Here is a 15,794-nt window from a genome sequence, read left to right on the forward strand (position 1 = left end):
CAAAATTCTAACTGAATTTCAAGAATAACAAAAGCAAGATATTTGGCAGCAGGCAGTGCAAACAGAGATCATCAATCCATTGGCAGATGCCACAGCTTATTTATTTACGTAACTATGTAATACGAGAAAGATGGAAGCTGGCAGCGCAGGTGGCACTCTGAAACTTCAGGGCTGTATCAGAGGCAGGCTGCCAGCTTAAATTCCCTACAAGTGCTGCGCCTTAAAGTAATCTTATTTCAGCTGGACCGCAAGTCCGAGTGGGGCCTGCAATTAGATGATGCTACCCTTCTCTGATTCATCTTTCTGTTAATAAATATACCACACCTGTTCTGAATGGCACATGGGTATATTCAGATCGCACTGATCAGGAAGCAATGATACTGCAGAAATAGCACCTTGCAGCACTACCGAAATAATCCCACAATGTGGATTGTCTGGGCTGTCTCTTATAATAGGATTTATTTAGGTAATGCTACACGCTTCCTTAAAAGCAATGCTGGGATGTTACAATTCCAGGTATAAAAAAGAAAACAGTATGGGTGTTAAACATAATTCACAATGGTAGAATGCACTTGCATTCTTAGAGTGGTAACTCAAACAGGATCTCATAAGCATTCGATCCAGATGAGTTTTCAGGCCTTATATTTTCAAATCAGTTGAGAGTTGCAGTTAATTAACCATTACGACTATTCCTTCTGTCTGTCATTATAGCATGGGGATTACGGAAAGGAGAAAGCTTCATTGACTGGCAACAACCTCCATTCAAAACAAACTTGCTACAGTCCAGCAAGCCTCAGGAAAGCAACCACAGACAAAACCGTGAGTTAGGTTATTATTTAATTCTTACTACAAGTTGCTTTTCATCACCAGAAAAACCTAGGCTAGGACCTCAACAAAAAAGCTACATGCTGCTCTACAGCAGAGGAAGCCCTTGTTGGTCTGGGAGCAACAGAGAACAGAGCTAACCCCATTTGTAGTGCTGAATGGAAACAGAGCTCCTCTCCTGGGGCAAAGTACAGACAACACTCTCACCTCCCTGAAACCAGAATAAAAACCACGGAGAAAACAGCTGAAATGTTTTTCTTTGGTGTTCGTAACCAATGATTCTTATTTTTACATCCAGACACTTCGGAAGGCAGTCCATGTTTTCTGGATATTGCCACTTGAAACTTCAGGTCTGTTGGCAGCCCACAGATGAAATTGATAAGTGAGACCTCTAATTCTCAGCTGCTGGCCCCTGGCTGTCTTTGCCTTCCTATTTTCATGCAAAGAAAGGTCAAATCAAATATTAAAATGGTACGAAAACCCATATGTTGTTTTTATGTGTCCAATAATGATTTACATGGCATTCGAGGTCAAAAACGCCAACACTGCCCAAAATGAGAATGGAACCGGCACTTAAAATTAACAAGAGCGCTGACTCTCCAGAGTCATTTCCATAGAAACTGGCCTGCTAAAAAACAAGGCAAGGCATTAAAATCAGTGAGCTTGAAAATGCTCGAGCTACCTTGTTTGTGCTGATCCAAATGCTGTTACCACAGAAACAGGAGGAGCAGCCGAACCAGCAGCCGGGAGCTGCTTTGTCCGTCGGTGTGGCCAGCCCCAGCAGCCCTGCAGGTGGAGAGAGAGCCACCACGCCACATGCTGACCCCAGCCTGATGGCACTGCCTCTCCAGGGGAAAACCAGACTGAGACACTCCTCGCAAAAGGGGGAGTTTACTCTGTTTTGATGAAAAGCCTGCCCTAAAATGCCACGGGGCTGACCTCAACCCTGTGAGAGCTGCTGCTGCCCACCAGTGATGCCGGTGGTCTTTAAGACAGTCACACGCATAAACACCACGCGTAACATCTTTCGTTTTGGTTGATGATGGCCTTCAGGCTGCCAGCTCTGTGAAGGGCTTTTTATAATCATTCCCCGTCTTGTCACGTCCTCATCACGTGTCAGAGGGAAGCTCATGCTTTTCCATTTCCCCTCTCCTGTGCCCGGCGCTGACAGAGACCAGTGCTATCGGAGACATTTCACAGAGTCTTCCAAAGAAGATAAATTGCTCAAATTCTGGCACCCTACCGGTCAAGCTGTCTCTTGCTTTGTTCCACAAAAACGTTCTCTTATCGATGCAAGCTGATACCTAGATGTTTCAGTGTTGGGTAAGGTACCTCACATTTATTGACCTTGACTATGGAAACAAAAATGCCTATTGCTGAGAATAACGTTTGGGTATTATCTTATAACCTACTGTGTGTGGTACTGCAGCATAGGCTGATGAAAGCCCTGTGACATTTAATAGTTAATGCAATCTATCAAAAAAAAAAAAAAAGGTATCATTTATCTTTCAGTTAATCAGAATGAGAACATATTAGATACTTTAAATAATTAAGCATATTAAAAATGCATTACCAAATGTTTATCATTAAGTAAACTGGCAAAAGAAGAGTAGGATATTTTACAGCAGTCTAAAAATAAAGATGTCTCAGGTATCTTCTCCCTTTCCAAGCATGCGTTAAAGATTTATATCTCACTGGATGGAGAAGAGCAGGAGCAGCATAGCAGGGCTCAGGCTGACACTACATAACGGACTTAGATCGCACATCTAGGGTAGCAGGGGCGACTGGCAAAATATCAAAGATGAAAATATACAGGAGAAGTAGACAAAAGGAAGTGAACATGAGGACAAGAGACTGAATGGGAAGAACAGGAGGGTAAGGGGATGATGAAATGATGCACACAAAACAGAAGCGTAAAGACGGGCTATGACTGGAGAAAAAGGAAGGATAATGAGTTAAAATGCAGTACACCAGTAACAGTGAAGACAAGAAAGAAAAATTACCACACAAATCTTTTTACTTTGAATATTTGAATCTTTATTTTCAACAGCAGTTGAAAAGCTGTAACGCTTTTACTCATGGCAAGGGGCAAAAGGGGCAGCAAATCAGACAACCTCCCTAAGAGGCAGAAGCTGTGGGAGAAAGAGGGGTGGCTGGATATTTTTTAATCAAAGACCCTGAGCAAACTGCATCATCAAGCAGCCAGTAGGCTGATGACAAAGTTAAATAAGCCATTTTAATTATCCTTTCTTATTGCAGGCTTCCTCACAACACACTGCTCTCATTATGAAAGGGTTACAAAAGTGACATTATCGAGAGTGTGCTCCCTTGGAACAATTAGTTTAACCTAATGAACACACAGCTCTCCTAATTAGCTCAAGAAAGTAAGAAGGATCCAACTGTTTGACTCCGTGGCATAGACTAAGGAGAGAAAACTGCAGCAAGCAGAAAGCCTGCCAAAGAAGGAAAAGATGATGAAATTTCAAATTTAGCTATAGAAGCATTTAATAACTAGGGGCTGCTCTAATAAAGTCCTTGGCTTTTAAGAAGAAGGGACAGGGAAATAAGACAGCACAGTGTATTTTCTGATCAGTTTGATTTTTATGAGCTAACACCCGCAGCAGTGTTCAAATGCCAACTAATCCCACTCGCTGCAGAGCTCCAGCACCCGTCAAAGCCTAACGCCGAACGTGCCCAAGTAAGGAATAAACCAGTCCCCAGCGCTGAGAATGTGAGATCCGGTGTGATACAGAACCAGGCAGTAACAAGAGAGCCTCTGGAGCAGCCTGCAGCAGGGCACAGGGACACGGCATGATACCCAGGGAACGAGAATAAATACCTCTCACCCGCCCTACCCAGACAAAGTTGCTTGGAGCGGGAACAGCACTGCTCAGAGTTAGGGCTGAAAGCACACCCTAGGGAAGGCCATTCCCCAGGGCTACATGTGCTACGGAATTACTGCTTTAAAAATAAAGTCTTAAACGTGTTCTGATTGATATTGGCTATAACATAGGCAGGAAGGGACCCTGTTTAGCATCGCTTAATCTTGTTCAATTTTACTGCCCTTCTCCCACCCTGCTAATGCCTCAGTGGTTGGCAATTATCGCACGTACCTGTCTGACGAGAGCCAGCTGCAGCGACAAGTAGAGGATGATTTGGTGATCTTCCGGGCCCAACTCACGTGCTCTTCAAGGACAACCACACAACACAAAAAGAAGCGAGTGTTAGAGTGTACTTCCCAGAACTCCTTTGCCACAAGTCACAAACACAGAGCTAAGGCCAGTCCTGTCCTCCATAACTCAACCAGTAATGGGAGAGTGCACTGAGACCTGACAAAAAGCACGCCAATGCTCACCTGGATAAGGCAGGCTCACGGGAATAGGTGTGAGAAACACAACTGCTCAGTCATTAATTATCATTTAATATTTTGGAACTTAGATATCTGATGGACAAAATTAGCTCTTACCTTGTGACACAAACTATTTAAGCGTTATTTTAAGTAATTTGGGTGAGGGGAGATAATTGTCCAACTTGTTCCAATACTGACACTTTAAACACAATAGGAGAGGGTTGGGTTAGCATTGAAAAGTAATTGTTTCTGCTATATTGTGACTATGAGCATGTGGAGGACTAAAGACCAGGAGCCTGTGATGTCAGCTAATGTCCAAACACACCAAACACCCTCCACCCTGTGTCCTCCACAGCTCCTAGTCTAATTGCTGACAGCAGACTCCTGATTTGGAAAGGGAAGACACTGCAGGAGGACTGAGGATTTGATGGCAGGAGCTAAGCCTGGATGAGAACCAAATCCCTTGCTTCTCAAGCTAGGGCTTCTCCTGGTAAACCAGTTTGGACGTCTCAGACACTACCTTCTAGTCCATGCCAGGCAGAGGGGCACGCTGCACAGACTGCTTGGCTACTGAGGACTGCAGCGACTCCAGCACCCAGCGTGGGCGTCCTTCACACGAGCAAGGCTGGGAGCAGGAATGGACAGCCAGGGCAGCTGGCATGAAACTGCAGCCTGCAGAGAAGCCCTTAAACAGGGCAACATGCAGACAAGTTTTGAGGGCCTAACCTAGGAGCAGCATTGGTCGCAGGCTCGTGCCATGTGGGCAGCCCAGCTCAGGACCAGTGGATCCACAGGGAGTTGCAGATGCATGGAGCTCGCTCCTGGCTCTGTCACACAGCAAAGCCATCACACAATGGGGAGGTGGGAGAGAGAAAGGACGCTCACAGCAGGCTGACATTGCCGACCTCTTTCCCAGGCTGTGCTCCAGGCTGACAGGGAAGGTGGTCAAAGTCTTTATGAGGGAGAACTGACAGGCTGACAAGGCTGGAGGTTAGAAACCCTGCCAAAACTATTCATTTGCTAATTACAATCAAGCAAATAAGTCACAGAATTACTTCAGGAAACAAATCACAGACCATTTTAATGGTGGCCACCTCCCAAATACCATCTTGGCCTGTGAGCAAGAACCTGTTGGAATTGACTTTTGTAACTAATGGCTCTAGAACTAATTAATTTAGCATGGACCGAATGTGCCTTACAACTCTGCAAGTCAAGATAGCACTCAGGGATTCTAAAGCAATGCCAAATATATCACAGGTGCAATTAGCACAGGCAAGTCACTTCTCTCCACTTTTTAAAAAAATTTAAATATAAGTCCGTAAGGTAGAATCCAGCTTTGCCCCAAACTGTTGGAGTAGGGTGAGCCACCTCTTTTGCAAGCAGCACCTGTGAAACCTTCAATATTCTCTCCAACAATACATACAGGAAAGTTCACGTGGGCGTATGGGAGAGGAGATTAATGGTGCTTTTGGAAAGAGACAGAGTCATTACGTTACTGTTCTGCTTCCTCAAAAGGTATTAGAAAAATACTTGATCCAAGCCTCCAGCTCAAAAGGCCACTCATAAGGATGGCTACAGGCCAAACCACAGCCTAAGAAATCCTAGATCTACTTTAAAAAGAGGTGGAAAACAAGGGGGGGAAAAATAAAAGGAAACCAAACCCAGGCATAGAGATAGTAGTAGCTACTGTCACAACACCCCTGCTGGCTGAAGTTTGAATACCTCATTTCTGGCTAGAACCTTGTATGCTTCCTAGCTAGAGCTAAGATACCATGAAAACAAGCCACAGCCAGTGGGAAAGGTCAAAGGATAAAAATAAATGTAGTTTAAAAGCACTGCAGTACTGTAATTACAGAAAAATTGGGCAGTAGTGAAGGTATTACACTGGAGTCTAGGAACTGGTGTGACTTTAAGTATACTCCTGATCTAAATAATGTCAGTATAAATGCCTTTTTAAATACACATTTTTAAATCATTCAGATCCCCATGGGGTAAATATCCAGAATTTCATTTGTGGTTTCAGCTTGACAAAAGTAAGTTTCCACTACCAGTTGCTCCTGCAACCACTGCAAAAACAGTGCAGGAGAAACATGCTGGGCTCCCCCTTGCTCAGTATCAGAAAACCAGCGCGGATCCAGTACCATGTTCAACCTGCTATGCCCAAGCTTTGAAATCTCAGATCGTCTTCACTTTTTGCAATGCATTTATGACCACACTAAAACCAGAATGAGACACTTCAGCCCAAGACTGACCATATAAGCTTCTATTTAGCTGCCATCTGAGCAACTATGCTTACAAGGTTAGCTGCCCTAATACCTGGTGTATTTTGGGTGATGTGGTTTAGTTGTAACAGGGTCACTTGCACCTCACCTCTCTACCACAACAGAACTGACAAAAAGGGTTTTTAACCATGCTACCAAAGGAGTTTTACTGGAGGAAGCAGTAGTTGCAGAGGAGTTTAATTCACAGGTACTTTCAGCGTGTAGCTACTGACTGAATGAGACACCCCACGAAATACAGTGGGGAATAACAGGAGAGTGCTGACTACTTTGTATTGCTCGCTCTGTGGCTCTTTTCATACAACAGCTTGTGCAAACATTCATTAGGATTGCAATCATCTGCTCCCATGGGTAGGCACGCTGATGCCAGGTGACCCCCAGCAGCCTACAGCTCGGTGGTGAAGGAATTCTCCCATCAAGAGGGATTCTTGTGTTTAGGCCTACTTCGCACAGGAACAGAAACAACGCCAGCCTTCCACGTTCTCCTGCTGGCACCACATAATGAAGCTGTGTCTCCCACCACTGTAGACCTCACTACAGCTAACTGGGGGCTAAGTTTATTTCTTTTAGTGGCAGAACAAATACTCTTACCTTTGTAATCAACTAAATAATCAACACATTTTGCCATCACAGGAATGGTTTTGACAGACCATTGCTGAAATCTACTGAACTATTTTCAACATTTCAGACAGCATAGCCTTGAACACACACACACACAAAATAAAAAATAATTTATTTTGGATTCATCCAAAGAACTACATAATGCGAGAATCAGCAAGATTCCTACTCACCTCTCCAAAGTCTGAAGTGCTTTCTTGTTGAATTCATCCTGAGTGCTCTTCAGAGTAGCTGTAGGACAATATACAATGTGATTTAAGAACTGAATTCAGTGTTTCAGATTCAATAAAAAATGTGCAGAGTATTTCAAACCAGGAGCATAAAAACTGTAGAAACCTGGTGGTGTCTATGGTCATGGATGGAAAACATACCATTTTATTTTTAAAGAACAGTACAAAAACAGTATTTTAACACAAATTCTCCATTTTATTTTTAGATCAAATTCTTCCCACTCTGCTGTCTGAAACCCTGAAGCATTTTTGTTAACATATGCCACTGAAGGGGTCTGGGAGGAGAAGGGGACATATGTGAACGACATACAATGAGTGTGCCAGGCCGGCGTATACACTGAAGGCCTTAACTAGCAGCATTTCCAACTTTGTAGGTACAGACCGTCACCACCACCATCCTCACGTAGGTGGGTGTTGCAGGTAGAACAGGGAACACCAGGAGCCAGATCTACAGCTCCATGACAAATCCCTTGTTAACACAACAAACTTTTAGGTTATTTCAGGTATGGCATTAGCCACTCATTAATGCCCTACTCGGTGCCTCTAATTGACTGACTAAGGATCCTACCCACTAGGCTCACTTCTCAGTGTGTGAATTCATCCCAGTTTCAATGAGAAGAATCATCAAGTTCTTGTTATGCCAGGGTATCATAAGATATCATTATCATCAAGAACAAAGGAAGTAGAGGAAGAGCATAGAGAAACAGGACTCTTTTCATTGCAGAATATCTGGCAAGCTAGCAATAAAAGTTCAGAAGTATAATGGCTGCCTTGCTCCAGTTCTTAGTTTCCAGATTTTACATTGCAGAATCTTCTTCTACCTGTCTTGAACTTGAGAGCTTCTGATCAACAATACAAAGAAGCAATGAGTAGTTAATCCACCAAACATCCACCTATGACTATATTTCACTTCATATATCAAGTTAGTCTAAGCTACAGAATAGAAACATTGCAAAGTAGGATATATTTCAGCAAAAACAAAACAAAAACAAAACATAAAATTAAACAGGTAAAATTCAGGTATTCTTGTAAGTTAAGAGGAAAGAGTTTCATTCTTCTAAAAGTTGTACAAATGTAATCACTTTAGATTCTGCAGCACACTAGTTAGTGAAACATTGCAAATAATTTATTTTGCGTAAGCAGTTATAGTCACCAACCAGACTTTTTTTTTTTATTCCTAACACTTCCCAATAGCTCTTCAAAACACCAGCTTCATTTGGGAAGAACAGCAGTCTTCATGATTTCCCAAATCATAAAGATAAAAAATTGCTTATGTCGTAAGATCTGCTCTACATAGTAAAAAACAAACCAAAAATGTGCAGTTTAAAGAATGAATTTGAAGACACGCATTTTCATGCAAAATGCAACATTTATAAAAAGGGGAAACACTTCACCCTCAATAGCCTTAAATTCAATATTCGTGTCTACTGCCAAATACTGAAAAGTAACAGAGCTGGAGAGCTTACAGAAAAAAAAATAATAAAAGAATTAATATTGACATTCACATAAAAATGCTTGTGGAGACACTGGAAAGGATTTGATTATAGCTATAAACATTCACCCAGAAAAGATACCAGATTCTGTTTCTTATGGAAACTGCAAGATTCCCCGTGTAAGTAACAGCAGTTCTGGAGAAGCCACGCAATGACGAAGACGTAAAGACATTTGCCTCAAAAATAAATGCAAAATGGAGAAGCTAGAAGAACTTCCAGGTTCAGTCTACTAAGACATTTTGACTGATGACTGATCAACTTGCAGTCAGAAAGTAAGAGCACAAAACATGTTGTGGAAATGAAGTGATTATTCTGCACCACCACTCAGCTTTTGACTCTGCACTGCTAGGAAGCAACACGCGAGTCCCACCTCCCACAGCACGAGCTGCATATTCAGTTGTAGCTACATTGGAAATCTGGTTGTTTGTCTCTAGATTTCTGCCTGCTTTTGATAAATAAAGTTTGAGTTTTGCCATTTGTACAAAAAGGGTCTTTATACTTTGAAGAGAGAAATGAGGAAAAAAAACATGAAGAACAATTTGGGGTGGGATAGAAGAGAGTGCAAGCTGAGGAGGCAACTGAGCAAGTTCACTGAAGTATGACTTGATTTTAACTAGAAACATAAATTGAGCTCAAAATGTGATGCTCAGGCTCTGCTGCAGCATTCCACCACGGTCTTCGTGACTGATCCCAAGCACCAACAAACACCACGTACAAAGGCCACGTACAGAACAATGGAAGAAGTTAAGAGGTATCTCATGGACAGTAACAGTTAAGTTACTTCCTCTCTTTTACAGTGGAAAAAATCCACATTTCTACACAAAATCGATGGCTGCAAGAGAGGCTGTGCCATTGTTTGGTGCCTCAGCACTACAAAATTTTTAAACCGAAGTGCAGAAAAAATGAGAGCAGAATTTGGAAGGTCAAATTTGAAGGACCCTGTACCCTTGTACATCTAACACAGCAACTGCTGAGTGCATTTTTAGCACATTTAAGTTAGTTTTACATACATTTTATAATAGCTACGTGCTAAGAAGGTGAGCAAAACTTCCAAGTAAATTTGTACTGAAGGGCAGACAGGAGCCATAAGTTTAAACATTTCATAGCCTGGAAACATGTTTACTGCAATCTTTTAGGTTCTTTCCACTGCTCCTCCCCCAAGTATTGCTAGGTCTCCATCATAGATAATATTTATATGCTTGATGAATAAATACAGTGATGATATGACTCAGTGTTTAATATTTGTGCCTCAAATTTACAAAATCTGTACAAGTTCCTCCCACTCCCATGCCCCCCTCATGCATCCTCTTTCCATCTCCCTACCATGAATTACTTTTTTCGTAGATGGTGAGAAGTCATCATCTCTGCAACCTGCTTAGATCACCAAGAAGCTCTCACTTCAGCCAGAGAAAAGCTTGCACTAAGGGGACAGAATTAGATGACTGTAACTAGACCTCTAAAGCTGTGCTCCTTTCTCTAGGGCTGATGGCACTAACAAATTTTCAGCATCTACTCAACTTTACCCACTATGAGCATGGCTGCTACAGTTCTACTAACAAAAAGGTGGTATGATAATTATCGTTTAGATCAAAGTAATAGCAGAGCAAAGCATGGTCTGACCAAAGTTTCTATAACACACCTGTAACACACACACCTTTTCAAATGTTACCCTAGGAGCCCAGGATTCATTCTCAGAAGCACTGTGGATTTTAAAGGAGTTTTAGCCATACCAAAAGTCAACAGGATTTTCAACAGTTTGGTACCCAAATAAAAATAAAATACAAGCTCTAAAGTCACATTTGAAAACAGATGAAGGTAAACTGTGTTAGTGAGAAGATGCAGCACAGTAGGTATGAATGCATAGAGGGAAACAATGCTGAGGATCAGCATGAACACTGCAAACATGGGGACAGGGGTCTAGTCCTAGTCTTGTCCCTTGTGCTGAACCCCCATGAGCAGCTGCAACATGATGACATTTATTTTGTAGCACAGTTCTATGAGAAAAGGATCCAGTTTGTGTTCTCCAAAACTGGTCTGTCACGTGAATCACAATGTTAAGAAGTGGGGATGATCGAGATTTGAACTTCAAAAATACATTCCTGATTTGAGCTAAAACACCTACATACATACAGCCTTTTGCACACACCACTGGGTTTCCAAACCGTTTCCCTAAGTTAAGACAACTAATACTGCAAGTTAAACGGTTTTAGCACCCAGAATTATAATTAATGACTGTATGTGCTGATCGTTATCTCCAGACGCAAAAATGATGGGTTTATTCACTAATGGGCAATATCTAACTTTTTGTTTTAAAATTGACTGGTAATGTCAGTATGCTGATTATTTATACAACCCACAAGGACTGCTAGGAAAAGTTTCCATTTCAGTCTCTGATTTGTGGCCTTACACCGAAATCCTAAATGAAAACAGAGATGCAGAACACTCTCCTTCTCAACTCAGTAAAGAGAGTGAGGGTCTGTTAACCTACAAACATTTAAAAATGAGACATGAGGTGGTGATGTTAGATAGAGCAGTACTTGTATTTTAGAGTGCATGCTCAACTTGTCTTTCCTCTTTAGCCTGTGGTAAATTCATCTCACATTCCCCTGTCTTCAACGAATTCTTTATGAGACCTAGGGGAAGCAAAGTTGACACTACAGCTTATGTCAAAACAAACTATAAGAAGCAAGAAAAAGGTTTGCTGTTGAAATTGCCTCATTGGGAACACATTTGGGACACAAAAAATTTAGACAGATGGACATGCTGTATGAACAAGAGACTTCTGCTTTTAAGAGTGAGGCAAAAGTGGTGGTGACTTCCTCTGAGGACACATCTTTCAGCAACTTCATTGAGCCTTCTTTCAAGAAAGATGCAATTAGATACTAAGAACTTGGCAGCTACATACTGCTATGCAGCACATGTTTCAGGAAATCTTACTTCATCCAGGAGTAAATCTAATAGTTGCAAATTGACTATCAAATACTCCCACAAGTACTTTGTATTATCATCCAGTGGCATTCGCTCTTCTCATTTCTGCAGAAAGCGCTTGATAAAGAGCAGTCACATAAGAAAGGCCTTAGTATAACTCCTCAGTGCCCTTGTCACACAGGATAATAAATATTTACTAAAATGACAAATTAAGGAGAAAAAGCCTTAACCTTGGTTAGAAGGCATCTTCATATACTGCTGTAAGCTTTATAAGGCAATTAGTTAAATGTATCTGAAACAGCTGTCATTTAAAAGGCTGATTTGCTGAAAATCAGCTTAAGTAGAAAGTTATGGAAATCATACATAGACACAGATGTTTGCATGTCTGCACATGTCACTGTGAACTGGTATAAACACAATGATAAATGACTGACACTATGAAGCAGGATTAATAGCAGGGTTGCTATCTTCCCTTCAACATGTTACATTCTTGCTTCCACACTGAGATAAGCTTTTTATTAACAACACTAGTGAAAAATGTCTCATTAGTCCAAATTCGATGTTTTCTGGTAAAATGCTATTCCATATTTGTGATCATCGTAAGTAGGCCTTTGAAGGATGTGATCCATTTTATTAAAACATAACCTGAAGATGAAAATACACTCTTCAGATTTTCCTTGTGGACTGTGTGAGTGGCCCTGTTGTCTTATGGGCTAGAGATATGAGGAAGAGAAGGCAGATATTCCATTGGTTCACAGCAAAATCAGATACTAATCTGGACAAAATTCCAAGGCAACTGTTATGAAGACTGTTTATTTAATATTAAAAAGGACACTTACTATGTCTTCCGAACTAATCTCTTGAATGCTCAAGGAAGACTTCTCTTTCAGAAGAAAAAAAGTTTCTGCCTCGTGTTTTGGTGTACCAAAGTATCTTTAGAGGACAACACACGCCTCTACAACTCCATTCTTTAGAAACTTTCTTCTTTCCATTGAGGGTAATAAATAGATTGTAATGGGGTTAGCACACAAACCCTTCTATCTCTGAAAATAGTCTCTGGGATCTTGTATAGCTTTAGGGACAGTTTAAACAAAATCTAGGCAAAATGCCCTAAGGAATTAGGCTGTTAAGAAGAGCTCAATGTTTAACGATCTTAATAAATAAATAAGTAAATAAATAAATCAGGCTAGGAAGGACATACGTTTCTTGATATGAACTTACTAAGGGAAACTATTCAGAATCAGAGAAATGGAGAACTGAAAGGAGCAACACTGCATGTTGCCCTCCATGCTCGAAAGCAGTTCTCACACCACCTGATCAGGTGTGCCTGAAAAAATACATTGACTTGCACTGCTGAAATAATACAAGCTGCTTCCTCAAACACATGCCTAACAAAATTTTGGTGCAATCTGCAAGACCATAGTACTTCCATGATACCATACAGGCTGTCACTGTTGCTTTGTTTCAGCCTCATTTGCTGGAAGAAGTTTGTTACTCCAGAACACATCTGACAGAAAAGCCATTGCTCGCATGTGGTGTGGACTGCTGATTTGATTAGGAAACAAACTAGCTCAGCCATTATTCAAAGAAATCATGTTAGGAGGCGATCTACCTTTGGTAGAAGTCATGGAAGAAGCAAAGCTGTACCCAGCTGTGAGCATGAAGAAGGTCAAATCTAGATCTCTCCTAAACACCAGGATTTTCAACCCTTCAAACTACTAAGCACCGATTCTGCAGAAGCACACTGTCTAATCACACAAAACCCAAGCAGTCAACATGAAAAAACTGAATTCTTACATTGTATCTAGTCAACATCTATAAGTACCAATGAGAAAGATATTTTTATCTTGTTTACTTCTAAGCAGAGAAAGAAACTGCATCACAGAGAGGTTGAATCTCTGTGGGGAATCAGTATCACGCCAGGAACTGAAGTCAGGCATTTCTGCCTCCAGTTCTTGGATTATATTTCTTTATGTGATTTATGAGTGGGTGATAAAAATATGAAAATAGATCAAAAGTTCAACTTTTTGTTGTGCAAATAAGTGAAAGAAATGTATCACAAAAATCCAAATAAAGCACACCAAGAATCATTGACTACAGTCAGATTAGCATCTTCTAGGTAATGGCGATTTTCCTCCTTTACCTAAAAACTTAATTTTTGTTACTACACAAGAAAGTTCTCTGAGCAAGAGAACAGTCCCAATTTGTCTTGCAATTTTCTATGACCAGCCATCACTAAAAGCACAGGTTCTAATAAGTTTCCCACAGACAGGATAACTCACCATCAGTAGCTTGAAGACTGTATGAAAGACCCAGTGCCAGGTAACCCTTTGCTAGGGACTCTCCAGCATCTTCACCCAGGTCTATCACCATTTTAGCAAAGTTTTCTCCTTCTTCCAGCTGCAAAAGATGACAGGTTGAGAATTATATGCATTTCTGCTATACCTGCTTCAATAAGGCTATCCCCTTACACGTATATCAGTTAGAGATCTGAGAGCCACTCATAACAAGGCTTTCAGAGACCACAGTAAGTGCTCATAGAAAGGAGAACATAGAAGGCCACATTATCAGACCTTGATACAAATTCCCAGTTTTCTGAAAAGGTCTAGTCTTGTTTTAAGCATCCACCGTAAACTATTTTCAGTCATTTTAACCTTAACGAAGGAGAGTATATCTTACTTCTGTTTCCCTCCAGAGAAATCACACAATCAAATACCAATGGACTAAACCCTTACATACAATCCTGGCAGTACATCGAGAGGTCTAACAGGTATTTTCCTTTAAATAAAGGCTATCTAGGTTTGCTGTACAACGCTTTTAAATCCTAGAAAATTTTACTTCTTTTTAAAACTTTAAAAAAACATGCAAGTTCAGCTATCGCTTGCAGCTCTGCCACCACAACGAGGCATCAAATTCAGAACCCAAATTTGATCTGAAAGGCTGTACTACCTTACCAGCTGGTGCTGCACGCACTAGCTACATTTGGTATCATTTTGCAAAGACACAGTTCCCTTAGAGATGCATTTTAGAATCACAGAATCCTAGTATGGTTCGGGTTGGAAGGGACCTTAAAGCCCATCTAATTCCACTCCCCTACCATGGGCAGGGACACCTCCCACCAGCCCAGGCTGCCCAAAGCCCCATCCAGCCTGGCCTTGAAAGCTTCCAGGGATGGGGCATCCACAGCTTCTCTGGGCAGCCTGTGCCAGGGCCTCACCACCCTCATTTTATACTGCATATTCTAATGGGAAGAGAAGCATTTGTGAATGTTGTGGCATTTGTGTCTTGGCATCAACCTCCAAAATGGTGTCTTCTATTGCAGTACAGAGTGCTCCCCTCAACCTTCCTTTCCAACTGACAATGCAGACCTAAGTCTAATAAAAATATAAAGATTCTTTAAAATCAGAGTGAATGAGAATTTTTAACCAAAAATAATTCTTTTATGTCAGAGCAATGTTCCTCATTTCTAACCTTAAACTCTCGTTAACATCACTCACCCTTCATGCAGAAAAAGACTAAGAACTGTAGACTGTACGTATCTGAAAAGATCAAGGTTAGAGAGATATGGGTAAAAGCTCTAAGTAAGGCTTGAAAGATACAGAGCCTACAAGAACATCTCGTGTGCGTACAAGGCAGTCTGCAGCTCCTGTCAGCCATGATCAGCGTGACCTTTAATCAATAACCAGACTGCTACCAAAAAAATCCTACTTTTAGAAACTTCTGTGACAAGACAACCAACTTTCTGGGATGGAATTATTCTGTCTGGAGAAAATCTTTCTTCTTTTTTTTTTTTTGTTTGGAATCCAACTGTTTTAGGTACAAGTACTGCAGTTGTAACTGAAATGCACTCTCTTAAGACTCAGCTTTGTCAGGCTACAGCACCTCACAGTTCTTTAACATCTAAAAGGCATCACCTATAAGGAAACCAAAAAAACGGAACAGCAGACCAGAAAATTTCCTTGTGCAGTACTGTGTTCATACATTATTTATGAACAAAATCTACTTGATATACTAGCCTGTCAAGGGGGCTCCTTGTTACATCCCTTGCAGGCATTCAGGTGATGACATTAAC

General features: G+C 41.2%; 1 protein-coding gene and 1 long non-coding RNA gene across 4 annotated transcripts in view; one reads left to right on the plus strand and one right to left on the minus strand.

Moving 5' to 3' along the window:
• Window positions 1-15,794, minus strand: part of TTC7A (tetratricopeptide repeat domain 7A) — a 162,769-nt gene that overhangs the window by 84,352 nt on the left and 62,623 nt on the right. For both annotated transcript variants that reach the window (XM_068676639.1, XM_068676640.1), the window contains 3 exons: window positions 14,005-14,122; window positions 7,245-7,302; window positions 3,939-4,011 (listed from right to left, as the gene is read on the minus strand). In XM_068676639.1, coding sequence (XP_068532740.1) covers window positions 3,939-4,011; window positions 7,245-7,302; window positions 14,005-14,122 — 249 coding nt within the window. The remainder of the gene's footprint in view (window positions 1-3,938; window positions 4,012-7,244; window positions 7,303-14,004; window positions 14,123-15,794) is intronic.
• On the plus strand, window positions 300-4,123 carry LOC137853841 (uncharacterized). 2 transcript variants are annotated; one of them, XR_011094761.1, is made up of 3 exons: window positions 300-466; window positions 712-819; window positions 1,124-1,533. It is a non-coding gene; the product is annotated as an uncharacterized lncRNA (long non-coding RNA). The 2 variants fall into 2 exon arrangements; XR_011094760.1 differs by lacking the exon at window positions 1,124-1,533 and adding an exon at window positions 1,542-4,123 and having other exon boundaries at window positions 316-466.

The sequence above is a fragment of the Anas acuta genome, chromosome 3 (assembly GCF_963932015.1).
Source record: "Anas acuta chromosome 3, bAnaAcu1.1, whole genome shotgun sequence".
NCBI lineage: Eukaryota > Metazoa > Chordata > Aves > Anseriformes > Anatidae > Anas > Anas acuta.